Here is a 26,122-nt window from a genome sequence, read left to right as displayed (position 1 = left end):
TTCCATTTTAAGGCCACAGTGTCTTTGACGAATTTGGTGAGTTATACTGTTGAATTCTAGGTTGGAATTTCAGAACTAAAAATGGAATGTGACGAGTGTTTGTCCATCAACTCAGCTTGGCAATCATCCCGCAGTTGATTGACAAATGACATGGATATTATTGTCCTACAAACTGTAACCACCCCCGACGATTCGATGGCTTTGTCGATAATGGCAACTCAAAACATCTTGGCGGCCGTGAGATCCATGCTCAAGTACTGTACATGGTAAACCCATTGCAAACGACGCGTGCCCAACGATGCACGGACATTGTTGTAAATTCACCCCTGGTACATGACCCCGTGGGCAGAGGCGTAGCTAGGGGGGGGGGCAGGGGGGTACATATGTCCCCGGGCGCCAAGGTAAAGGGGCGCCAAAATGAAGCTTACAATGTTACATTATAACTTATTGCGGCGGGCGCGGCAGCCTGAAACTACTGCACAAATCTACACCTCAACCTAAAAGTATATATATCCCGCCACACACAGCCCACATGTCATGTAATTACATTTTGGTATGTGATTAAACGGGGGGAGGGGGGGGCGCCAATTTTATAGTTCGTCCCCGGGCGCAAAATATCCTAGCTACGCCTTTGCCCGTGGGTTGTGGGGGTTCTTTGACCGTACAGAACTTCGCCATGCTGGTGAGTGAGAGGGAGCAATGGATTAAGATACACCACAAGGGAATTTGCTCCACCTGCCCACCTCCTGCCCCAATCACGTAGCTCCCTCCGCAAGCGCCCTGGAAACCAGTTTGGGAGCTGTGGATGTTACCCACCCATCCGACCAAGGTGTATACAGGCTCGAACCCGCTTGGCTTTCGAGATGAGACGAGATCCGGTGCATTCCGGGTGATCGGGTCATCATCAGCAAAGCAAACGGATAACAAAAAGTCATCGATTGTTCCACACGGGATTCCATGCATGGTGTCGTGAGCTGAGATAATCGATGTGAATGCATCATAGTTCCACCCGTGATGTGTATGTTTATACAGTACTATTATACTGCACACCAAGGCGTAATTATAATGTCCCCCCCAATATATTGCTATACAAAAATAATTGCTATGCTTTGTAAATAAAAACAACAATTTGCTAAACCTTGACCACAATATCTGGACTTGTCTTCATATAAATCAATGCATAGATTTATGTTAATATGATTGTGGTTATGGTTGTACTTTATTAATCCCTAATCTCTGCCATTACATACAATGAAACAAGAAATGGTAAAAAAAGTAAAAACAGAGCAATGTAATACAATACACTATTAGACATTATTGTAATAAATAAATAAAAAATCCATCCCATGTGTTAGTGATTTTTAAAAATATTTTAGGCAGGAAATTCGTTTTCAAATTTAGATATTTTTCTGGGTTGGGATCCCCAGGCACCCTGGAAGATTTGGTCCCCCCACTGTTGACGCTATGGCTACGCCTAGCACACACTCTCAAGGCGCAAGCCTGCAACTGCTCGCTCACGCCGCCGCTGATGGAAGAGGGCTCCACTAGAGGGAGCTTTTGAGAACCCCTCTAGAGGCTACTTTGATGAATTCTCCCACGCGACCTACCGATGGATCGTGGTTTTGTCCCGTGTGCCGACTCGCTACTCCACTCCTTCATCGCGACAGAGGATCTATTTATTTCCCGTGATCCGCATCACGATCTATCATACAGCTGTGGTTGGTTTAATCCGGGTGAACTGCAAGTTAACTACTGCACCGTGATCTGAATAGTATCCACTGGACCACGAGAGAAGTGGTTTTCCAACCTGATGACGGACGCTTGTGTTGCGCCCGAAACGTCGTGATTTATTTTATTTGACACCTACGTGACTTTACCGAAAGAACAAAAGAGGATGGATTCCTTGAAGTCACGAAAGCTTCAAATCAAGATTGAGAGCAGTGTTCTTCATTGGCCCTGGTGGCCCGACAATCCACAAATAGTGAAAACACCACCCCATCATAATCATCATCGTGTTGCTGTCAAACCCAGCAATTGTTTCAAATGCCTGGCAGCCCTCGCGTGCCTGTGAAAGTGGGCCCTCCCCTGAAAATTCGTGAAGAACACCGCTCTGGAGAGAGAGAGAGTGCATAGAGCGCTGACGGGCTTGGAGAGGATAGAGGTTGCTGAGTGAATGTACGACACAGGGGGGCGCCACGGAGTGAAGCTGGGACCACAAGAGAGAGAGTGAGAGCGAGAGAGGAGGCATCGCTGTTAGCGATTCGCTCCGCTGTTCGAGGCTCCGTCGGAACGAACGGAGCTTTGTTAGCCCTGCGCGAAGTGGAGGCATTGCAGAGGCGAGAGGGGTGGGGTTGACGACGACGGCGGAGGAGGAGGCAGGCAGGAGCGGGCAAGAACGACAACAACGAGGAAGGAGGAAGAAATATCTCCGACCTTTGCGATCGCAACAAGCATCATCCCATCATCATCATCAGCCAAAGCAATCGGGTCAGAGGGACCCCGACGCAGAATCATGGACGACGTGCCGAGCGCGATGAAGATCTCGATCTCGCTGAAGACGCACCCGTCCGACGGCGCCGTCTTCTTCAAAGTGGACGGGCAGCGCTTCAATCAGACGCGCACCATCAAGCTCCTCATCGGGGCCAAGTACAAGGTGGCGGTGCTCATCAAACCCGGCACCGTGAGGACGAGGTGAGCTCGGCGCATTGGGGGGCCGTCTTTCATTGGTGTCGGCATCAGCAACCGTCACCATCAGCAGCACCACCATCAGCACCGTCACTATCAGCAACACCACCATCAGCAACATCACCATCATCAGCAGCACCATCAGCACCATCACCATCAGCAACACCACCACCACCATCAGCACCACCACCATAATTAGCACCACCATCATCAGCACCACCACCGCCATCATCATCATCAGCACCGCTACCGCCATCATCATCATCATCAGCACCGCCACCATCAGCAGCACCACCATCAGCACCACCACCATCAGCACCACCACCATCATCAGCACCACCATCAGCATCACTATCACAATCGGCACCACCACCATCGGCAGTGCGCGCACTGTATTCGGCGCGTGTGTGCTACTGGTAGAGCCGGGATTGATGTTCGCCGATGGTGGTGACCGTGGTGGTGGTGATAGATTGAGACTTGTGATATGGTGGTGGTGAAAGTTGTGGTATGATAAAGGTTGATGATTATGGTGATAATTACGTGTTATGTCCGAGCCCCATCATGATCATGTTGGAGATGATGATGATGGTGGTGGTGGCGGTGTGATGTTGACGTTATGATGTATATTACTACAACAGTACAATGATAGTACACGCTTACACATCCGGCATTGATGCTGCCTGATGATGATGATGGTCGTAGTGGTGATTCTGCGTCTTCTGTCGATGGCAATGGCATTCTTATGTTAATTATGATGTTGCTGATAACGGCGACGTTTCTAATGATTGCTGCCGCTGCCGACGATGATAACGGTGCCGCTGATGATAATGACAGTGCTGATGATGATGATGGTGGTGGCCTTTACGGAAAAGGAATGTGCCGTGCAGAATGATGGTATTCGGCAGCATCCCAAATCCTTCTGTAACAAAGACACGAGGCCACCCTCCGTGTAGTATTATCTTGGTAAAGTGTGCTGCTAGCGAGCGCCTCCGTCTAGAGGGCTTAATTCATGAATATCGCGCGTTACAAATCTTGCATTGATCGATGAAGGGCGGCCAGGGCACACACTACGCCAGGCCGCCTTTGTCTCCCCATTGCTGATATTTACACACAACAACAACCGCCATTCGCCACTAAGTGGCGGTTACGTCACCACGACGCTTGTGCCAGGCTAGGTGCACCTTGAGGCCACGTGAAGTGTCGAACGCGCGCTGGCAGGAGGTCACGTGGTAGACCCAGCAGGTGCCACGGGTCGACTGACTAAGATGACCACGCACACGCACATTTAAGGCTGAGTCAACCTAGGTGGGGTGGGGGCACCAGGACCGGTTCTTCAATTAATTATTCGCCACTGATGTTGGCCGTGAGCCGGTATCGAACTCGGGCCGCCGGGTTCGTAGCGCAGCGCAGCGCGATCCGCTACGGCTGCTCATGCACCAAAGACAAAGCCCCCCCCCTCCCTGTGTAGCCTCAACAGACTGTAGGGGCAAGTGCTGTTAGCGAGTAGCACCTGTGAAGGCCGGCACCGTGGCACACGAGAGGGTGGGTGGCCAGCACCACGCCCGGCCGCCTTTGTCTCCCCCAGAGGCGACGTTTTCACGCAGCGCCGGGTACTCATTTGTGGCCGAGTCGACCTAGGGGAGGAACCAAAACCGGTGCAAGATAATCGTCTCTGGTGATGTTGTTGGTGTCCGTGAGCGGCAATCGAACTCGGGTCGCCGGGTTCGTAGCGCAGCGCTAACTGCTGCGCCACCGCTCCCCGCGCGCATCACGCGCACCGAATCAGGACCACGTCCACGTGGGAGATGGAGCGATTTAGATCTGTGGGTGGTGGTGGGGGGGTGCAGGAGCTGCACGTGGATTGCTGCACCACGCAACGTCTTGGAGGCATGCATGCTACGGAGCTTGCGGGGTGGGGCGCGGTGGCTCCGTCTAGCAGTGGATAGACCATGGCTCGTGATGATGGCGGATGCATCTCTGCTTTGTACTGGTAGGAACCGCCTGGTTACATCAGCCCACAGGGGATTATTGTGTCCGTCCGTCGTGCAGGGAGGGGCTGGGTGGGGAGGGTGGGGCTGGGTGGGGAGGGTGGGGCTGGGTGGGGAGGGTGGGGCTGGGTGGGGAGGGTGGGGCTGGGTGGGGAGGGTGGGGAAGGTGGGGCTGGGTGGGGAGGGTGGGGCTGGTTGCGGAGGGTGGGGGGTGTGAGGGGTGGGGCTGGGTGGGGAGGGGCTGGTCACCCCGTGGTGCCCTTATACAACTCAACGTTGAACCTACTCACGCCGGCTTGTGCCCGCCCTCACAGTCGGCCATATTTGCGGAATACACCACGCCGCCGTTGACCCTGGCCATTGACCGAGCAACCCGACGTTCCTACCAGCTCCCTCCGCAGGACAATGTGTTTAAATGTCACAGCGCGGGTGCAGAAGGGGCGCGTGTCCGCGTCGCTTGCCAACATCCGACCAAGATTCGCCTCGCCCGTGTCGTGCACAACAGGGGATCCCGTTTGTCAATCCACTGCTGGATGAGAGCATGTCATTTGACCATACTTCACCAGGCAAGCAGCATCATCATTGACGCTGGAGCGTGGTTACTGTGGATTTTTCTGCAATGCCCTCTGCTGACCACAACGCAGGCCCTCAGCAGCAGCAGCCGCAACCGCAGCCTATAGCACCTGCTTGATCAGAATCTGAATACAGTATTTATTTATACTGTAGGAATTCGGTGAGCTATGAAGCTCTTTCGTTTTGCAGATGTTCAGTATGAACGGTGTTGGATCACTGGCGGCGCTATTCAGGCGAGAAATCCAGCTTTGCTTCTGGGATCTGTCGGGGGTGACTGTGCTGACCGATGTCAGCCATGTGTCCATGCAGTTTCTATTTATAAGACGGAGATGGGTATTATTATGTTGGTATATGGGCTGCGACGGTGGCAAGATTTTAAATAACTCGCCTGGTATGCAGGAGCTTGTGGGTTCGATCCCGACCCCGACGCCTGCTGTATATGTGGAGTTTGCGTGTCTCTCTCTCTCCCCGTGGTCGCGTGGATATTTCTCTCGGGGTCCTCCTGTTTTCCCCGTCCACATTCAGAATCGACATCACGCGTTTCGGTGTATTTGGCTGCGACACATTTCCACGTGGTGATGAGCCCACTTCGCTGAACCATCATTTGTGGCAGCCAGGTCGCTTCTGAAAGAAGAGCGACACAGCTGAGTGGTGCCTTACCTGGTAAAAAAAAACAGTTTAGTCTATTTACAGACGGTGATGGGTATATGTTGGTATGTAATCCACGAATGCTTGGTATGCCTGGCCCAAAGGCCTTTGATTATGTCTATAATTTGGCATGACTATGCGGTTGTTGTGGCCCACCCCGTTAAATGTTTTGGGTGCACCACGCACGATGGAGTGTGGCCAGAACAACAATCCCTTATTGCTGCGACCCTCACTTATTATTTAGCGCGGTCGGCAAAGCCTCAACCGAGTCTCATCAAGGGTCCTGTTACATTGTGACGTTTGGTAAAATTCCACCGAGTGTGCCGCCATGCTCGGCTTGATACTAATATGTATAATTGTCTTCTTGGTTCTTTCGGTAAAGTCACGTAGAAGGGAAGTAATAAAATAATAAAAATTAAACATAATAAAACAATTCCCCCCCTTCCAACCCAGCTTATATACATGCTCCAAGCACGTGTGCTGTTTCATTCAGACGCTGTCGCCTCGACAGACCTGGTTTTCACCTGAGGACGGCTGCTTGCGTTGTGGCCGAAACGTCGTGAGAATTGTTTTATTATGTTTTATTTTTATTATTTTATTACTTCCCTTCTACGTGACTTTACCGAAAGAACCAAGAAGATGAATCCCTGCAGTCACGAAAGCTTTAAATCGAAATGTATAATTATCATTTACAGCTCTTTTGTAATCCACTTCTGGATGTGTTGGTCATGGTGGTTGTTTGACCATACTTCACCATGCCGTACTGTTCGAGTTGGTGATGGGGGAGGGGTGGGTCACGTGCTCTGGACCGGTTCAGATATCGCTTGCCACTGATGGTAGCCGTGGCCAGGAATCGAACTCGGGTTGCCAAGTTCAAAGGGTCGAACGCTAACCGCTGCATCACCGCTCCACCCCCTTAGCATGAACTCGCGTGCGACCCCAGCACTTAGGGTTATATGGGGGATCTTTGTCTTTGTTCGACAAAGTAGTTCACCATGTGGCTGGCTGATGATTACTGTGAACGTGTTCCATTCGAAGAAACTGGCTGTAAAAATGAGGCCAGTAAAACGAAACGCACTTTGCCTTCGTCTATTTCCGCGCGCTTTGCGCACAGCGGATATATCACGCGCGCCCGCTCTGCCTTTGCCATGGGCAATCGCCAAGCGTTTTGGAACAACCTTGCTTTTCCTCCCTTACCAGCATAAATCTTCCACCAAAAATATTTTGAAGCAGAAGATTCGTGCTGGATATAGCCACATTTGCCAACGTGGTTTGTAAATTGAATCCTTAACAATATATTGAGAGTTCAATTTTAATGGATAATTTTTTTTATCGAGGGACTGTGTGTGTTGTCTTGGTGTGGTCTGGGACTATTTTTGGCTATCGTTGTACTGCCCTTCCGAAGCTTGGGAATTTATGCTTGGGAATTGATGCAATTGAAACGAATACACTTTATTTATTTATTAAAGGGGCACCACGGTGGTGAGATGTTATCTTCCTTACCTCGTATTCAGGAGGTCGGAGGTTCGATCCCGACCCTGACGCCTGCTGTATATTTGGAGTTTGCGTGTCTCTCTTCCCGTGGTCGCGTGGATTTTTTCCTCCGGGTCCTCCGGTTTTTCCCTCCACATTTAGAAACACACATTGAGATTTTTGATTGATTATTTTGGTGCTTTAGATGTCCAAATGATGGGTCACTTTGTTGAGCTATCATTTGTGGCCAGGTCACTTCTGAAAAATAAGTTTATACCTTATTGAGCGTTGCCTGCTAGAATGGGGATAGTTTCACTTTATTTGTATGTGTTTGGGTGATTTATTTACTTTTTTGCACTTTGCACTACTATCATGTTGTGCTGTTTGTTGTAACGTTCCTACCCGTATTCCTCCAGTATAAATAAACATTCTGATTCTCAAGCAGGCAGTCGAATGCCGTGACAGCGACGTCTCCGTCTCTCTCTCGCGCTCCCTGCGCTCCCTCCGCAGGGCGATGCTGATCGGCGACTGCGAGGTGCCGCTGGAGGAGGGCGCCCGTGACCTCACACAGGTCACCTACGCCGGCTACTTCGACACGGCCGCCCTCACGGCCACCAAGAGCGGGGAGCGGCAACCCACGGCCGTCAGTATCCGGGTACGCCCTGGGCAGCCGGGGGCTCAACGCCTGGCCACACGCGCGCCAATACGGTCACACACGGGCACACTAAAAACACAACAATTTTTTATTTTACCCGGTAAGGCCCCACTGAGCTGTGTAGCTCTTTTTCAGAAGCGAACTGACGGCCACAAATGATAGCTCAAGGGAAGTGGCTTATCATCGTGTGGAAATTAAGAGCAGCCAAATACCCTAAACGCGTCACACGCGGGCACACTAAAAACACAAAAAAAATGTATTTTACCTGGTAAGGCCCCACTGAGTTATGTAGCTCTTTTTCAGAAGCGAACTGGCGGCCACAAATGATAGCTCAAGGGAAGTGGCTTATCATCGTGTGGAAATTAAGAGCAGCCAAATACCCTAAACGCCTGTTTCAAAATGCGGAGGGAAAAACCGGAGGCCCCGGAGAAAAATCCACACGACCACGGGGAGAGCATGCAGACTATAAATAAACAGGCATCGTCAGGGTCAGGATAGAACCCACGACCTCCCATATACCAGGCAAGGTAGTTAACATCTCACCATCGTGGCACCCACACGGACCGGCCAGCAAGTAAAATCGTGCACCCAGAGCCACTGAAATGTTTTTAGAGGCCTAGGACAAGATTTCCACATGAGGCCTACTCTGAGACCCCCTGGACACTTCATGAGGCTCCTGCGTATCTGACGCCTGAGAGAGATGTCCTCACCCCCCCGCCACCCTCTTCCCCCACCCTTGCCAGCCGTCTGAGCAATGAACGTACCAAAAAAAACCCCTATACTCCTTGACGTGTTGTTATCAGCTACGACCAAATGATGCTGAACGAGATGGATATCGTCGGATGATCGAAGCCATGCAGCGTAGATTCAGTGTGGTTCGTACTTGTGTAAAGGAGAGCCGACACAAGATTGCAGGGGGGTTCGACTTTGAATCCTTTTCTCCCATCCACACCTGTTCCCAGCCGTCCCAATCTCGTTCCCGCCAAAAGGCCCCGTTCTTACCGCCCGTTCTCCCCTTATATCTCCTCGATTACCCCTCCCGCTAACCCTCCTATTGGTGGGAATCCTTCCCCTGACACCCCTACACTTGAGTGGGGAGACTGCCAGGGAAGACCAGGCGGTGTAGGTTTGGGCCACGAGGTGGCTAGGAGGCGGATAAACAGCAGCAGCAGCAGATTCTTGAGTCTATCGGTACGGAGCACTGAACGTTACCCCCTTGCCCGCGTGGTTTTCTACAGGGTTCTACGCTTTCTCCCGGGATGAACAAAGGCCCTGATTGTTGTTAGTCATTTAAGCGCATATTTATTGTGCAAAGATGTAATCGCGCTCCAACAGTGCAATATTTGTGTGTGTTTTTTGTAAACGCTTGAGCAATGTGTCTTGCCACTGGAATAACATTCCGCAACAGTTACAAAATCGTAAAACATAAACATATTTAAGTAATAATGGTACTACTGCTGTAACGTCCTTTGTTTACTCACTATTGCCTCACCGAGTCTCGAGACCGCTGTTAGGAGCGTGTCCTGCTCCATTGGGATGTTTGGTCGTTACATCGATGAGTGATTGACTTCACGTGTGAGGAAACAAGGACCGTACTTGGGAGGATACCCCCCACGATTATGAAGGGTGATGGTGGTGGTTGGGGGGGTAACGCTTAAACCTCTGCACAAATCGATTGAGGAACTGTGCTGCCATCTGCCGGCCACCTCGCATATAACAAACAAAGGCAGCAGCCCGTGCCATAAATTTCGTGCGACGCGTCGATGCATTTCGAAAAAAAAAAGATTGCAATTTCAATCACGCGAACACGAGTCACAAATGGCGTACAAAGTGGCGCGTCGTCACGACGTTCCCCCGGGGGCTTCGGAGCGACGAGCGACGCTGTCGACTCGACGGCAATTCACAGCCGGCGCCCAGACTTAACACCACGGCTCCACAACGCTTATTATTATTATTCTTCTTTCGTACGGCTGTCGATGTAGACGCAGAGCAAAGACTGCAATTTCACATTCAGGTGGTCAAGCCAGACAACCGCGTCGGAGTGCGTCGCTGCGATGTCTCCTTCGTATTTGTGGATCGGGCCATTGCGTCGTCACACGCTGTACTTGGCGGCAGAGGTCGCAACCGGGTACTCGATACCCGTACTCTACCCGATACCCGGTCGGGTACGGGTACCCGTTTGCGACCCTGGTGCGGCCTGGTACGGGTACGGGTAGACCGTGAGTCACTGGTGAGTCACCGTTTGTCACTCATTTCCCAACGTCTTGTCTCTTCTCACAATTCAAGTTCCTAGAATCAACCCACCCGCGCCTGCAACATGGCTTCATCCCAGAGGTCGCAATCAGGTACCCGATACCCGTACCCTACCCGATACCCGGCCAGGTACGGGTAGGGTACAGGTACGGCCGGGTACGGGTTCCCGTTTGCGACCCTGGTGCGGCCGGGTACGGGTAAGGAATCAAAACCCGTTTGCGACCTCTGCTTGGCGGTCTGTTGTGGACGACCACAAGTCGCGCGCTGCTGGAGAGTTTTTAGTTTTCCATTCGTGCGTCAGGTTTTCCGCACCTACTACTATGGTTTGTGCAGCGGATGCGGTTTAGGGTGGACCATGAGCTTCGTGGAAGCGCAAACGCAGGGGCATCTTCTGCGTTGGGTCTTTCACGCCCCCCCCCGCGGGGGGCATGGACACGGCTGATATTGGGGACCCCGAGGGAAGGCCTCGGTGCCCTCTCTGACGAACGGCCATTTTATGCGTATATCTCCACGACGCGTTTTCGGGTTGTCCCGCGCATCGTTTGATACGACGTCCGACGTTTCGCCCCCCCCACGTGCTGGGAGCTGCCTCCTGAAAAAGCTCGCAGGATTGCGGAGCAAAACGTTCGATATCGTGCCAAACGACAAAACCCCCCCCCCCCAAAAAAAAAACCACACGTGGGATAGCTGCGGTGCCCTTTCATTCAACCGTTTGTGTGCAGCAGCCAGCGTTGTCGGTGTGCGCGTGTGTGTGTGTGGGTCTGGCATGGGGAGCGGTAGTGTAGCGGTTAGCGCGCTGCGCTATGAACCTGGCGACCCGGGTTCCATTCCCGCTCACGGCTAACACCAGTGACGATTATCTGAACCGGTCCTGGGCCTCCCCTAGGTCGACTCAGCCTTAAATAAGTACCTGGTGCGGTGTGTAAACATCGCCACTGGGGAGACAAAGGCGGTCGGGCGTGGTGCTGGCCACCCACCCGCTCGTGTACCGTTCCGGCTTTCATAGGTGCTCGCTAACAGCACTTGCCCCTACAGTCTGTTAAGGCTATACGGGGGTTCTTTGGATCTTTTGTCTTGCATGGGGTGGGTGTTGAAGCAGCTGTCCAGTTAAAACAAATGGCCTCGCAAAAATACCGGAGACAATTTGCCATCATTTACCGACACGTCTCGGGAAGATCCCGCTGTGCAGGATGCGTCTGGCTTCGTCAACTTATTACTCATTTTTTGTTCCATTGAAAAAAAAATGTGTCCTGCCACGTTTGTATTTTACATAGCTGCGGTATGAGTCGGCAAACGGAGTTCGATTCCCCGGCCATGGCCAGCATCGGTTTCCCGAGTGATATTTGGACCGGTTTTGGGTTGTCACTTCACCAACCCGCACAGACCTGGCGTGGTGAAGCATGGTCTAAGAAGCCCCGTGACCGACACGGGATGATTTGGCCTTCATCCAGCAGTGGATTGACAAAGCAGGCGGGGATGATAGCTGCTTAAGACGTCACTCGCCATCGATCTTAGCCCTGGCCAGGACTCAAACTAGGGGTTGCCAGGTTCTTAGCGTGGTGCATAAACCACTGCACCACCACTCCCCATAAAACAATACATTGATGTTCTTGGTTCTTTCGGTAAAGTCACGTAGAATGGAAATAATAAAATAATAAAAAAAGAACCAAGAAGATGAATCCCTGCAGTCACGAAAGCTTCAAATCGAAATAAATTGATGAACAATAATGCAGTAGAAATGTTGATAATGTAACATTTTTAGCTATGGAATATGATCTAGACCACAATAATAAGATGCATTAATGCCCAAACAACTAAAATCTAAATGTTCCATCTAAACCTGACTCTGGGAAGACATTTAATAGTTGAGTGACATATAATGGTCAAACGTAAATTAGAAACAATACCCCTTTCTTAAAAATTCCAAATCCTTTCATTAAGAGTCGGATTGATTTAGGCAATCATTGCATTTCCAATGAATTTTCAACGCAATCGTTGCACTGTAGGCAACAATGATTTAGTAGCTGGCGCTGCAGAGATGCTAACTGTATTCTCCTGGGGTTTAGCTGCCTTAATACTCCAATGTGGGTCACGCTCGCATCGCCATGGTAACTTCTGGGGGGGGGGGGGCCTAAGCCGTGTTTTTTCAGCTTGAAAATGAACCGGATGCCGTCAGGCGGGGTCGGTCTCTCGCCAATTCCTCGACCTACCGCTGGTAGCACAGGGCAACGCGTTCAACAAGCTCGTCGGAATGAACACAATTATTAAGAAAAGGGCGACAATTTCGGGCGGACACGGTCAACAAACGTCGACTGACGTTTCGTTTAAGGGGCCGTCCATAAATGACGTCACGCACCTAGGTGGGGGGGGGGGGTCAGACATTTGTGACGATGGGGGGGGGGGGGTGAGAAATGTGACGTCACATGAAAATACGCAACTTTAAATGAATATAGACAACACGTTCTACTTAATTAAATAGACTTTTTAATAAATGTTTTTTCCTACATCAGAGTGCAGCGCCACATTAAATACACACTACAATGACAATATTGTAGTTTAAAGCGATTTGACGCATGTTTTATTTTTTGGGGGGGGGGGCAGAGCTTTGTGACGTCATATTTGAGGGGGGGGAAAGGGTAAAAAATCGTCCAAAATCGCGTGACGTCATTTATGGACGGCCCAAAGCTCTTTTTCACAGATGTCCAGTTGGATTTAATGCTATTCTTGGTTCTTTCGGTAAACTCACGTAGAAGGGAAATAATAAAATAATAAAAATAAAACACTCAAATTATCACGAAAGCTTTAAATAAAAATGGATTTAATTAGTTTCTATTTCACACGAGGGATCCGTGGTGCGCGAGCGTAGAGGAGCAGGAAGCATCAACCATCATCACATCAACTCCGATCACCCTCGCAGCAGCAGCGGCTTTTGGCTACTCGCCATCGAACAAAGACGGGGTCACCGCACCGCGTGGCGCCTTCAGACGCGCTTCTGCGACCGTCTGGAACGCTCTCTTCCTTGGGATATTAGGGAGCCGCCGGAGCTGTGCACTTTTAAATCATCTAGATTGAAAGCGTATTTCTTGAGGACTGCTTTTTTGTGTTTAGTTTATTGTCCTTCCACCCGCACCTCCAGTTAGCACGGTTGGCTACGTAGGGTGCGAAAGAAGGCCGTCTCTGGTGCAGGCCAATCGGTTTCAAAGACTTGATATATAATTATCAGAGCATGTTTGTTTGCATGTTTTGCCACAAGTATGTGTCGGTAATGCAGACTTGATGCCTTGCAAAAGGTGTCTGTTTCATGAACATCTTTACACCGGTTTTATTGCCAGAAAGGGTAAAGCCTTGATTTAAAGCTTTCGTGACTGCAGGGATTCATATTCTTGGTTCTTTCGGTAAAGTCACGTAGAAGGGAAATAATACAATAATATAAATATAAAACAATACAAATTCTCACGACGTTTCGACTGCAACACAAGCAATCATCATCAGGTGTTTTGACTGCAACACAAGCAATCATCATCAGGTGTGATGATGATTACTTGTGTTGCAGTCGAAACGTCGTGAGAATTGTTATTGTTTTATATTTATATTATTTTATTATTTCCCTTCTACGTGACTTTACCGAAAGAACCAACAATATAGGGTAAAGCCTATTTTTATTTTTCATCAACACACGTACATACAGCAGCAGCAGGGGAAAAAAACAAAAGGCACGCTTAGTACAGACAGTTTGTTTCATATGCAGCACTGTGGTCACCACCCGTGCCAAGTGAGTTTAGGGAGTCCACACTTGGATTCCAGATGGGCCCTCGTCAGCGGTGGTGGAGCTGTGCACGAGCATTGTACGCAAACGTTTAGGGCCTTCAGCGGCTCAAAAGAGCCATCGCAAAAGAAATATGGGTGCAAATACAATTATCATCTCAAACTAAGAACCAACCAGTCATCATTCAAATAACCCTGATAAAAACATAATTGTCAAGTACTGGAATGTATCATTGGAACCTCATTTGCCAGTAAAAAATATGATAATTGTTTTTTTACCCTTCTATCTGGCAACAAAACTGACACCTTTTGTTTGCATTATGGCTGCAGGTATTGTGGTCTATGCAAACATGACTCCTTGTAAAAAAGGTGTCAGTTTTGTTGCCAGATAGAAGGGTAAAAAACCAATTATCATATTTCTTACTGGCAAATGAGGTTCCAATGATGTAAATGCTTACCCCGAGCTCTCATACTCTGATGGTGCATTGCCTTTGAGTTGTGCGCCTTTTGGCATCATCTGGTCCAACCCATGTGAGACTAGGCTCTAAGGAAAGCTGTCTCGGGTGTGGACCAATCAACTTCAAGGACAGTACATATGTAACGGGTTCCGGAGACACTTGTAGAGGTAACTTCTTTATTACAATACAACACTCCAACAGTACTCCAACAGTCTAACACTCCAACTCTCCAACACTCCTGATACTCTGTTACAGCCTAGGTACACAGCCTAGGTACACAGCCTAGATACTCTACTCTGGCTACGCTCTGGAACTCGCCCTCACAAGGTCGTAGAGTCGGGAGTTCCAGAGTCCCACCACTGGCTCTCACAGGGTCCTCTGATGGCTGGTCTTGGGTCTTGAGCTACGACTGGCCCTGATCGTCCAGGGAGCTCCGCTTTTATGCCCAGTCCCCAACGAGGGGTGGGGCCGTGTGCGCCCCCAGATATCCCACAGAGCACACACAGCCCCCCCCTTTGGCGGCGCCAAGGGGATTAAGCGCCTGGGAACTCAACGCCTGACGCCAAGAGGCTTAAGCGTCTGACCCACCCAGGGTCCCAGAGCCCCCAGCAGCCCCTCCCTTCTTATGTCACTACACATATATTATCAGAGTTATGTTTTTTGTTTGCATTATGGCTGCAGGTATTGTGGTCTATGCAAACATGACTCCTTGTAAAAACAGGTGTCAGTTTTGTTGCCAGATAGAAGGGTAAAAAAATAATTGTTAAGTACTGGAATGTAATAAATACTCTCTCAACAACTGTGATGTAATTCAAAGCGATGTGCTCGTAGTCTGATCAGCATATATATGTTTGAAGTCAATGGAAGCACCCGTAAATTAATTCTGCTTAGGGCCCTGAATGAGTCGGTACCCCCACCTCTGCTCCCGAGAAAACATGAAACGTCGGGCTAACGTTGTTCCAACGTTAGTGCCAACGTTGGGGCAAGGTTGGTTCCAACCTCATGCCAACGTTTTTGTTCAACGTTACATGTTTACTGGGGTCCTGGGTGCAATTTGGTACTGTTTTGCCTTTTTTAAAGATAGTGAAGTGATTTCATTACTAGTATCAAAGTATGAAAAATTAAGAATGGGTGTTACCCTTTCTGGCAATGAAACAGGAGTTGTGTTAAGATGTTCAAACACCAAATAGAAACCTTTTGCAAGGAATCCTGTCTGCATTAACCACACGTACTTGTGGTGAACATGCAAACTAACATGTTCTGATAAGATCTGCATCGTCTTTGAAACTGATTGGCCTACAGCAGAGACAGCCTTCTTGATGAATTTATTCTTCTTATGATTTGATTACGATTCTCTAAAAACAATTTTTTTCAGGATATACGACGTTGAAAAAAAAACACGAAGCGTGTGGTGTTTTTCCTACAATTGTGTTCAATTCAAAGGTGGCAACCATGTGCAGCATGAAGTATGTTTTAAAAATAAGAATACATTTACAAGAAATTAAGCAGGTGGCAACCATATGCGGCATGCAGGTCACGTGTGGTGGGGTAAAGTGTGGGTACCCCCAACCCTTCTGACATGTCTCTCGAGCGTGGAAGAGGAGGCCCAAAATATCTTGGCCTCCCTCGAGCGGCGCTCTTCATTGCGATGCCCGCGAGCCACTGGCGGCCCCCTGGTGGCCTTCAGTGCGGACCCCTGATGTGTGCCCCCCCCCGCCCCCCGACAATACACAAATTGTGAGAACACTCACCCGTCATTATCGTTTTCTTGTCAAACCTCGATGGTTTCAAATGGTGTGGCGGCCCTCACACTGGTGATGTTTTATTGGCGAAAGTGCCCCCTCCCCCCCCTTCTGAAAATGAGTGAAGAACGCTGCACTAAAGGCTCCCCCGTTGTGAAGGCCCTTTCGCCGGCATTGGCGTCAGGAAATTTCAGAGCTGCACCTTGACTTTTTTTCCAAACATAATCATCCTTAAATTTCGATTTACAGCTTTCGTGACTGCAGGGATTCATCTTATTGGTTCTTTCGGTAAAGTCACGTAGAAGGGAAATAATAAAATAATAAAAATAAAACATAATAAAATACAATTCTCAGCTGTCTTTCCGACAGACCTGTTCTTCACCTGAGGACGGCTGCTTGCATTGTGGCCGAAACGTCGTGAGAATTGTATTTTATTATGTTTTATTTTTATTATTTTATTATTTCCCTTCTACGTGACTTTACCGAAAGAACCAAGAAGATAATCATCCTTACGTTGCACTCATTGGCGAAGGAAGGCAAATGCAGTGGCAAGTTTGGATGCAAGCGTGCTTCTGATGGAAGCACACCCGCACTTGCGAGCAAGGGTCACGATTATTACCAGCTTTCAACTGCACCACGATGTCAGAACATATTTTGAGGGGGGACCGATTGTGGACGTGGTGTCCAGTCGTGGGGGGCGGAGGTCGCGCTTGCATTGAGAAGCGAGGGGATGGTTTTAACGCTGGGCATTCGCCGGGCACCGATCGTACGCCGTTACTGGTCAACAAAAAAAACCACATGAATCTCATTTAATATCAAGACTGCAATAGTGCGCAGCCCCTTGGCTGATCCGCTGTTGGATGAAGGCCTCCTCCACGCCAACCTGGCTGCAGCCGTTATTTGACCCACACTTCACAATGCTAGTCGGTGCAGGTCATTAAAGGGTGAGGACCAGTTCACAGATCACTGGACCAGTGATGTTGGCCGTGGCCGAGCATCGTACACTGTACCACCTGGTGACACAAAGCAAAAAGGCCTCGCTTGTAGCCGTACACACTGGTGGGGCTTGTCGCCTATCAAGGCTGGCACGGCACACGAAGGGGTGGTGTGGCCAGGACTAACACGGTGGCCACCTTTGTCTCCCTAGTTTCAGATTTTTGCACCTCGTTTATGGCCGAGTCAACCTAGGAGGAGGCCCAGAACCGGTTCAGATATCACTCGCCACTGATTTTGTCAGTGTCCGGGAATCGGCCTTTGGTCATTGGGTTCATGGCGCATTGCGCCAATGCACTGTGTCGAGTCTTAATTATTGTGTTTATGCATTTTTCTTTCTCTGTCATTTACTATGCAAAGTCAGGGCCTCCAATCTCGCCGTCTTAAAAAAAAAATACTACGCTGGGAAACCGTCATGTGATTCGAGGAGGGATGGGGCGTGTGTAGTGCCTTTGTCCTTGGATGGGTTCCTTGAAAAACATCACAAGTTCGCAGAGTAAGGGAAGTGGTAAATTTTTTTTTAACGCACGCTCGTGACTGCAGCGTTTTTTTGGCAAGTCAGAAATCTGCAGAATTGTGCCAATGATTGTTTGAGGCCGAGACAGAGACCTCTTTCCCCCCCTCCTCCTCCCCTTGCACCACATACTTCACAAAAAACACAACTGGCATCGTGGCACATTATTTCTTTCAGATGTTCTGAGGTTTTGAATCATAATAATTTAACTTTTTTCACATTCTATTCACTTCTATAAAACCCACATTATGCATTCCAACTTTTCTGTAATCCGTTGTGTTTCGTACTCATTTAAATAAAAAATTACGCGCAATAAACGTGCGACTATGTAAATGTTCACGTAGGTAAAAAAAAACTGAAATATATAATAATTAGTTGTAATAAATAATTTAGAATTTGTGATGCGCACAAGTTTTTGTCCACTCTCGGAAAGAGAGAGAGAGGTTACGAGGCACGGCAAACCCGAAGACGAGCGTTTGTCGGTAGGCAGTCAGAACCAGCGGCAACAATTTCCCAAGCTCTGCGATCCTATATTGGGATGCTTGGCCAACTCAATTTTAACGAGCGTTTGCACACGTGGCAGGAAAGTGGAGCATCCAGTGAAAACCCACGTTACCTAACACCGGTTGGTGCCACCGCCTGCTACGATAGATCCGGGATGAAAATATCACAAATCCCCAGGTGCTGGACCAATGGCACAGTGGTTCACGCACTGCGCTATGAACCCAGTGACCTGAGTTTGACTCCGGGCTACGGCCAACACCGTGACGAGTGATACCTGGATCGATCTTGGGCCGTGCGGAGACCTTTATCCAGCAGTGGGTTGACAAAGAACCGTAAATGACAATTCCTACTACGCAGGCGTTCGCGGTCGTCCTGCACAGCTCCCTCCGATGTGCTTCTGGGTTGTTACTTCGCCTTGTTCGGCGCAATGTCCAACATTTCGCTCCACGAGCTGGAAGATTCTTCAGGAATTGTCTCGCGCAGCTCGCTTCCTCCACGGAGGCAGAAAGTCGGCTGCGCAATTCATTTCCTGGCAGCCTTCCAGCCCGTCCGTGGTTCCTCGGTGATTATTGTGAGGTGCAATTTGCGTGAACGACGCAGTGTACAATATTTCGATGAAATTAGATCGTAGCCGATGGCGATGACACGACGATGACGACTAATGTGACGCCCGCGTGTGTCTGTCGCGCTTCGCTCTGAACCTCTGCGCAGCTGGAGGACATCGGAACGTTCGAGGCCGTGTGGCAGTGCAAGTTCTACAACTACCCCAAGCGCGACCACTGCCAGTGGGGGAACAGCTTCGCGGCCATCGATTACGAGTGCAAGCCCAACGACACGCGCACCCTCCTCTGGGTCAACAAGGAGGTCTTCCGGTAGCCGTGGTGACGCCAGGGGCGGTGGTGACGCCAGGGGCGGCGGTGGCGGCGGTGGCCTGCACCAAGCCCGGCACCAAGCCCGGCACCTTCATACGGTCACGAGCGTTTGGCGATCCAAACGTCAAACGGTGGTTTTGTTGGAAATTCATTTGTGTTTGTTTTACAAGTTCGCTTTCGTCCACCTTCCATTCCCCCCCAGTCGAGAGAGTTCTGTGGCCCTAATATAGGAGCCAGAGAGCTTTGGCAATTGTTGATTCGAGCTCTTTTGAGAGCGAAGGCCCTTTCGCCAACGGTAGTTGCAGGGCCGCTCCTTTACCTTTACAATTTGCCCTTCCTCACATAACCCCTGGTGCTGCGTTGTTGGTGATCTTGCAAACAAGTAATTCTGTATGACGAGTGACACCTTTGCTTCACGTGTGGGGCACTCCAGGGGCGTGATGGCTTTTACGCGGGGCACGGCACGTTCGGAACGTCGCCGCTTGACGAGCTGGGAACTCCTTCGGTCGTCATCTGACCGTTTTACGAGGTCGGTTAGGTTGATCCGACCGTTCTGCTTGCTTTCGCGAGAGTTTCCACGAAGTGAAAAACAAAACAAAACGAAGGGCTGCCTTGCGAGTGAGTAATATTGGATAGCTCCTCGATGTGTTTTCGGGTCGATGCCGTGTGCTGTGCGACACGATGTCTGACGTTTTGCTCCACGTGCCGGCAGCTGCTTCAGGAATGGGATTAAAGCTCGCGGGCACGTGGAGCGAAACGTCGGACGTTGTGCCAAACAGCACGCGGTGTGACCCAACGAAAAAAGTAAACGGAGCGCCACACGGCACAGCCGTGGAAACCTAAGCTACAGTATAATTCGAATTTTATTTAAGCGACCGTCGAAAACAAAAACGGTCCCTCTTTTGGAAAATAAGATTTACGTGGCTAAACTGGTCAATGTACAGACATTTAACAAATCTTCTTCTTCCACGCGTTAGTCCCACTCGTGTGGGGTCCGCGGTCCTTGCCGACCTTCTCCACGCTGTCTTGTCCTGCTCCATCTTTCTTTTCGTGTCTGATCGCACCACATCGCCCCCCCATCTCTTCTTCTGCCTTCCTCTTGATCTCTTTCCTTCCACTTGCACCTTCTGACCCACATAATTTCCCTGTATCTTGAAATTTCAAATTTATAGGTAACCATAATTTTTGGTCTTGTGAATTCGATGTTTTTCCTTCGTGAGAGGTGATTGGGTTGGATAACCAACACAAATCTTCTAGGAAATCATTCAAATAAAAAATCAACACAGAAAGGTGCCATTTTCGCTATTCATTACTAATCACGTTAAATACACAAAATATAATTGTCATAAACATTGGGCACATTTAATCAAAAGTACAAGTAGTTTATGGGATTAGTCCTTGGGAAAGAACTTTGTCTTCTGTAGATTGTGTTTTGTTCCAGTAGAAAAAAACAAAAACTCTTTATCCCAAAACAATCTTAGTCCAATGCATGCACAAAAAAAAGTTACAAAAATAAGACTATTAAAATAATTTGCTGAGGCTTTTGGGCAAAGCATCACGTCATCGGTCGTGGCATTGGCGTGAGGCCCTCACGGCTTGACTTACAGCCGTTCTGGCAGCCGATTTTGACCAATTGGAGTGCTCGCACGGTGACAGTCGCTGGCGTTTTTATTTTAAGTGGGAGCTGATTGTGTTTTTCACGAAAATGTGCCACACACAACCAGCGGCCCATCGTTTACAAACAACAACAACACAAGTTTGAACTTCGTGTCCTACTTCCAAGGTTGGGTGATGTGAGCTCAGGATTATTGAAGGGCCTTCACAAAAAGGGCCCCAAAAATATTATTTAAAAATATTTTCCCTCAAATGTGTCCCGATTTCTGTTTTAACAAAAAATGTTTCTTCAGTTTTACCCTGCTCGTGCTCACGATTGTCACGTCATGTGATGAAGCATCCATTCGGATCTGTCGCACGGGAGTGCGACCCTCCATGTCAGACAAATTATTTGGTGACACTGTTTCTGCTGCCTTGCCAGTGGCGCAACAATTAACAACAAAAACACATTAATGAGAAAAAGGGCCATTGCCTGAAATGTTACCTATCGTATGTATTTTTTTTTCTTTTAAGCCATTGTCATTTACAAATGTGTTGGGTCTCTGTGTTAGAGAATGGCCTGAGGAAATGGATATCACAGAAATACATCTGAGATCCCTTCCAATGACTGATGGTGCACACAGTCGTGTGGGTGGTGGGGGGGGCAGCACTTTCCCACCCACCCTACTTCAGCAATGTTTGTAACATGACAGTCACTGATTTGAAGCTTTCGTGACAGCAAGGATTCATACTCTTTGTTTTTTTCGGTAAAGTCACGTAGGTAAAACAATCAATAAAATAAAATAAATGAAAACAACTCAATTAAATCGCGACGTTTTGGAGGCAACACAAGCTTATTTTTTACACCTGATGAAGGAAGCTTGTGTTGCCTCCGAAACGTCGTGATTTAATTTAGTGGTTTTCATTTATTTTATTTTATTTATTGTTTTACCTACGTGACTTTGCCGATAAAAACAAAGAGTATGACAGTCACAATTGTATATTCAATTCTTAGTGGGAATTAAGGCAAATTAATTGCATCCCTAAATTTATTGATGCTTTTTTTATTCCAGTTCATAGTGACCAGGTTGAGTCAATTCAATACACTTGAGAACCCGGTTTAATCAGACGCGGATGCCTCGATCTCACAGCAGGATCTCAATTGTGTGAGCTTGGTAGTCTGGCCAAAGGTTTTAAAACAATCTCCCACACAAGGTGTGGCCAAATAATTTTGCAACCACTTTTAAATGAGCTATCCTGGCAATGAAGTGATAATTTTTAAAACCTTGTTTAAATGTGTGTACAGCACTCCTAAATATTTTTTCTTTGATCAATAAGCTATTTAGTTCATGCGAATGTTTACTGTGAGCCTGACCTCTCAAAGACCAATCCTCGGTTTACCCATAGTGCAAGTTTACCAGATGCGACGATGAATCGTCACGATTGAAGAGCTCAAGAATCGATAGATTTTTGTTTTATATTGCAGTGAATGTGGCGGCCTCTAGTGGCTGCAGGAGGTCACCTGGACGCATCGCATCCAACATACAGCACTGTCATCATCATCGTCAGCAAATTGCTAGCCACTGCTGGATCGAGGCAACCCTTCGCTATCGCCATCACTCAGTCCTGCGGGCCCCCCACGATCCTTCCCAGTCCTGCACGTGAGACGATCTCATCAATCCATATTCCGAAAAAAAACCGAAATGGAGCAAGAGAAGCATGGAGCGATGCATGTTTTGAATTATGTTTAGAGATGGAGAGAGGAATACGTGGATTGGAGAACGCATGCAGGACATTTACATCACCTAAAGCTGCTTAGAAAAGTAAGTGGGCTCAGGCAGCAAACGTTGTTAGAAGGTAAAAAAATGAAATTAAAATTAATAAAAATAAAATAATAAAAATCACGACGTTTCGGAGGCAACACAAGTCTCCGTCATCAGGTGGGACCAGATCTGCTTGTGACGGTCCCACCTGATGACGGAGACTTGTGTTGCCTCCGAAACGTCGTGATTTTTATTATTTTATTTTTATTAATTTTTCATTTTTTTTACCTATGTGACTTTACCGAAAAAACTAAGAGTATGAATCCTTGCAGTCACGAAAGCTTCAAATCTAGAAGTTTTTAGAAGGGATGGTGAGCGATGGTCAAGAATAATGATGGGAGTGGAAACTGAGGGACAGAACGTGGTCCCAGAGGATGTCCGTCATGGACGTGGAACGACGAAATCAGCTGCCGAGCCTGTGCTAGTGGATCGTTGCATGGCAGGATCGTGAAAGATGGCGGTGTCTTGGGAGAGGCCTTCATCCAGCAGTGAATTGACCAAGGCTGCTGATGATGATGATGACGAAAGCGTGTAAATGCGACCGCATCTCAATGCGCTCTTGCGAAGAGAAAGAATACATTGTCATGAACCCGAATTATGACATTTCATCGCATCTCTGTGACAGTCAAGGAATCTTTCACAGCCTGCGAGCCACGGTGTGTCCGCTCCCCTTACGTTCACGCGCACATTCGGTGACGGGACGGACAATGCACAAGTCAAATTTTGGAGCACCGTTCCTGGAGGCATTGATAACAGCGGGAGGCACTGATAGGTTTAGCTGCTTTTCGGAAGCAGTAGGCACGGTTGCGTTCAAGCAATTCGTGTTTACGAACGACGAGTGCGATTTCGTGTTTACCCCAGCGTAGATCTGTTCGCGGAAAACTTGATCCCGGGTTGGCGTGAGACTCGGCGTGAGACTCGGCGGGAGAGATCGCGCGACGTTGGTCACAGTTGCGGCTCTCCTTCCAGCCTCGTACGGTTTGGAGATCTGCGGTTGACCTGACGTATACTTCGTTAAGAGCGTGAAATTGCTTAAGCTTGCGGTAAGCCATTACGAGCGCAGCCGTTCGACGAAACATTGAAAAGTACAAACTTTTTTAAACGATGTGCTACAGTGATGTTTTATTTCCCGAATGATTACATTTTACAAACGTGATGAATACATGCATATCACTCTCGTTTTACTTAATACCTTTCACATAATTGTCTGTGTGTGTGTGACCATGTTATGAATTTAATTGGTACGTTTAATGGCAATGCCATTTTATGTAATAGATTTTTTTTCTTCTAGAATTGGCCGTAAATGTAGAGATGAAGTTGTGATAGTCATACACAATAGAAGTCTGTCATTCTGTTTACCGTTATTACCAATTGTAGTTGACGTTGCTTCGTGCACTGTGGTTATAGCCATCGGAGTGATATTCCCAACGCCATGATACACTTGGGTAATCGTTGCTGGCAACTGTCACCAGAAATAGTTGTCGCACCACTATTATTAGAACAATTGAAGTCGCAAAAAATGTGGACGAAATGCGATCGCCGTTTCTTCGTCTCGCAGGCCACTGGGATGGCATCTTCCAATCGAATAACTGGCAGAGGTCATATGGCCACCCGAGGTTGTTGTGTTCTGTAGACCCAAATCATTGTTCACCAAAAACGTAATTTAAACAAGCTGTGGTTGAGTTCTCAGAAGCGATTTTCAGGACTGAAATTCCTGAAGAAGCTCCCAGCACGTGGAGCGAAACGTCGGACATCGAGCCAAACACACAGCGCGATCCAGAGTGAGCCGCTACGGCACAACCGCAAAGGAAACCTATGCGGTCGTGAACGGTTTTCGCTGTTCGGACAGGACTCCGCCTATCTGCACCATCGCACGGTCATCTTGTGTCGGTGTGCTGTGCTAGCGGAGGCCACTCACCGCCAGAGTGAGCCCTCCAACCTTGGTCGCAGGACACTTGGATGGACGGGCTCGACACTAAGTATCTGTACTCTTTGGTTCTTTCGGTAAAGTCACTTAGGTGAAAAAAAAACCAATTGAAATAACTAAATTAAATCGCGACGTTTCGGAAGCAACACAAGCTTCCGTCATCAGGTGGGACAACCACAGCTAGAAACTAAATCACTGTAGTGGGCAAAGAGTAACTTTGTTTCTTGCTGTGGTTGTCCCACCTGATGACGGAAGCTTGTGTTGCTTCCGAAACGTCGTGATTTAATTTATTTCTATTGTTTTTATTCTTATTTTTTCACCTACGTGACTTTACCGAAAGAACCAAAGAGTATGGATCCTCGCAAGTCACGAAAACTTCAAATCTAGAATGAACCAAGTATCTGCTCGTCGAAGCTTGTCCATTGAAATGTCAAAAAAAAAATGTCCTACAAATCCAAGGCAGGTTGGAGTGCTTACAAGGAGGCCGAGTGGCGTCCGCGAGCAAACTGCAGCGACAAAACGTCCGGACGAGCGTGGTCAACTCCCAACCGCAAAATACGCATGTCACTCCGCACCGTTGCTACACCAAGTTTGCCATTGTTGGTCAGAGTAAGTGCGTTGCCGGTGGCAATTGTTTAAACATTTCCTGAGTGCATCATGGCCTTAAGGGTGTTTTAAACATAACCTTGATGAGTAGCAGAGGGCTAACAATGATTTCCTGTCGGTAGCCCGGGTGTGCATATCCAGATTGTTTGGTTCACTCACTGCATCTGTCCCCGAATTTGACACGGCCGAGTTAAGCGAAACCGTACTCGTTTATATATATTTTTTAAAGTTGTCGGTGACCTATAGCATTTGACAACGTGCGAGTGTTAGATATGGAAAGCACAGCTTTGGTAATGACTTTTGTGTTTGATGCGGGTGTCAGTCATGGTGTTGCTTCCTGTGTTACCAAAACCTGCCACAGACGAAGTGTCCTCTCCAAATGTATTAAAATGCAAATGATACAAAGTGTTTGCACGGTTTCCTCTTGTCTCTCCCAATTATTTTCCAGTTGCGCGATTGGCATAATACACGGCATGAGATGAAGACATTTCCATTCAGAACTCTCACAGCAAGCACTGCACCATCTTGTGTGAGAGTACGACCGTGGAAGACGCTGTCGTGGAAAGTCTGATTTGGCTTCATTGGGCCGCTTTACAAACACATGCAAAGTATGTCTGTCGCATGTCATTCAACACGTGCTTTTTAAAATGTATCCGATTTGAAATTTTGCCAAACTAAGCGAAAATGGTTGGTGACCGGGCTGAAACCATCAGCTCACTCCACGTGAGACACCAAATTATCCATGGGCAGCTGAATCCTCGCTTCGAAGCCAGGGACTCCGCAATGCCAAGTCAATGCTCTGACTGAATATCAGTCCACTTAGCCACCGGGTCCTTTGTTTGTCCTTGCATCCGTAGCTTTAATGAGAGCATCAGTAGATAATTGAGGGGAAAAAAACCAATGGCCTTAATTAAGCAGTAACAGCCATGGTCTATCCACTGGCGGATGAAGGCCTCCCCATGCCATCACCATCTTTCATGGTGATGCAATAATCCCTTCTAGCTCCTGCACAGGGGATTATTGCATCACTCCATCTCCATGGTGGACATC

General features: G+C 48.4%; 1 protein-coding gene across 1 annotated transcript; it reads left to right on the top strand.

The window, feature by feature from the left end:
• The first annotated feature begins 2,145 nt into the window (after positions 1-2,145).
• On the top strand, positions 2,146-22,605 carry LOC144729624 (CB1 cannabinoid receptor-interacting protein 1-like). Its single transcript, XM_078610022.1, has 3 exons — positions 2,146-2,691; positions 7,878-8,022; positions 18,963-22,605. The coding sequence occupies exons 1-3, from the start codon at positions 2,513-2,515 to the stop codon at positions 19,125-19,127; spliced, it is 489 nt and encodes a 162-aa protein (XP_078466148.1). The 5' UTR covers positions 2,146-2,512; the 3' UTR covers positions 19,128-22,605.
• Positions 22,606-26,122: the final 3,517 nt, after the last annotated feature.

This window comes from Lampetra planeri, chromosome 33 (assembly GCF_965212315.1).
Source record: "Lampetra planeri chromosome 33, kcLamPlan1.2.h2, whole genome shotgun sequence".
In the NCBI taxonomy this organism is placed as follows: Eukaryota; Metazoa; Chordata; class Hyperoartia; order Petromyzontiformes; family Petromyzontidae; genus Lampetra; species Lampetra planeri.
Note: the sequence above shows the minus strand (reverse complement) of the source record. Positions and strands in the feature narration are given on the sequence as shown.

Bases quoted from the DNA above. Each gene is read 5' to 3' on its own strand.
- LOC144729624 (XM_078610022.1), top strand. From the start codon at position 2,513: ATGGACGACGTGCCGAGCGCGATGAAGATCTCGATCTCGCTGAAGACG. The intron at 2,692-7,877 runs GTGAGCTCGGCG...CTCCCTCCGCAG, and splicing joins CCCGGCACCGTGAGGACGAG to GGCGATGCTGATCGGCGACT. The intron at 8,023-18,962 runs GTACGCCCTGGG...ACCTCTGCGCAG, and splicing joins CCACGGCCGTCAGTATCCGG to CTGGAGGACATCGGAACGTT.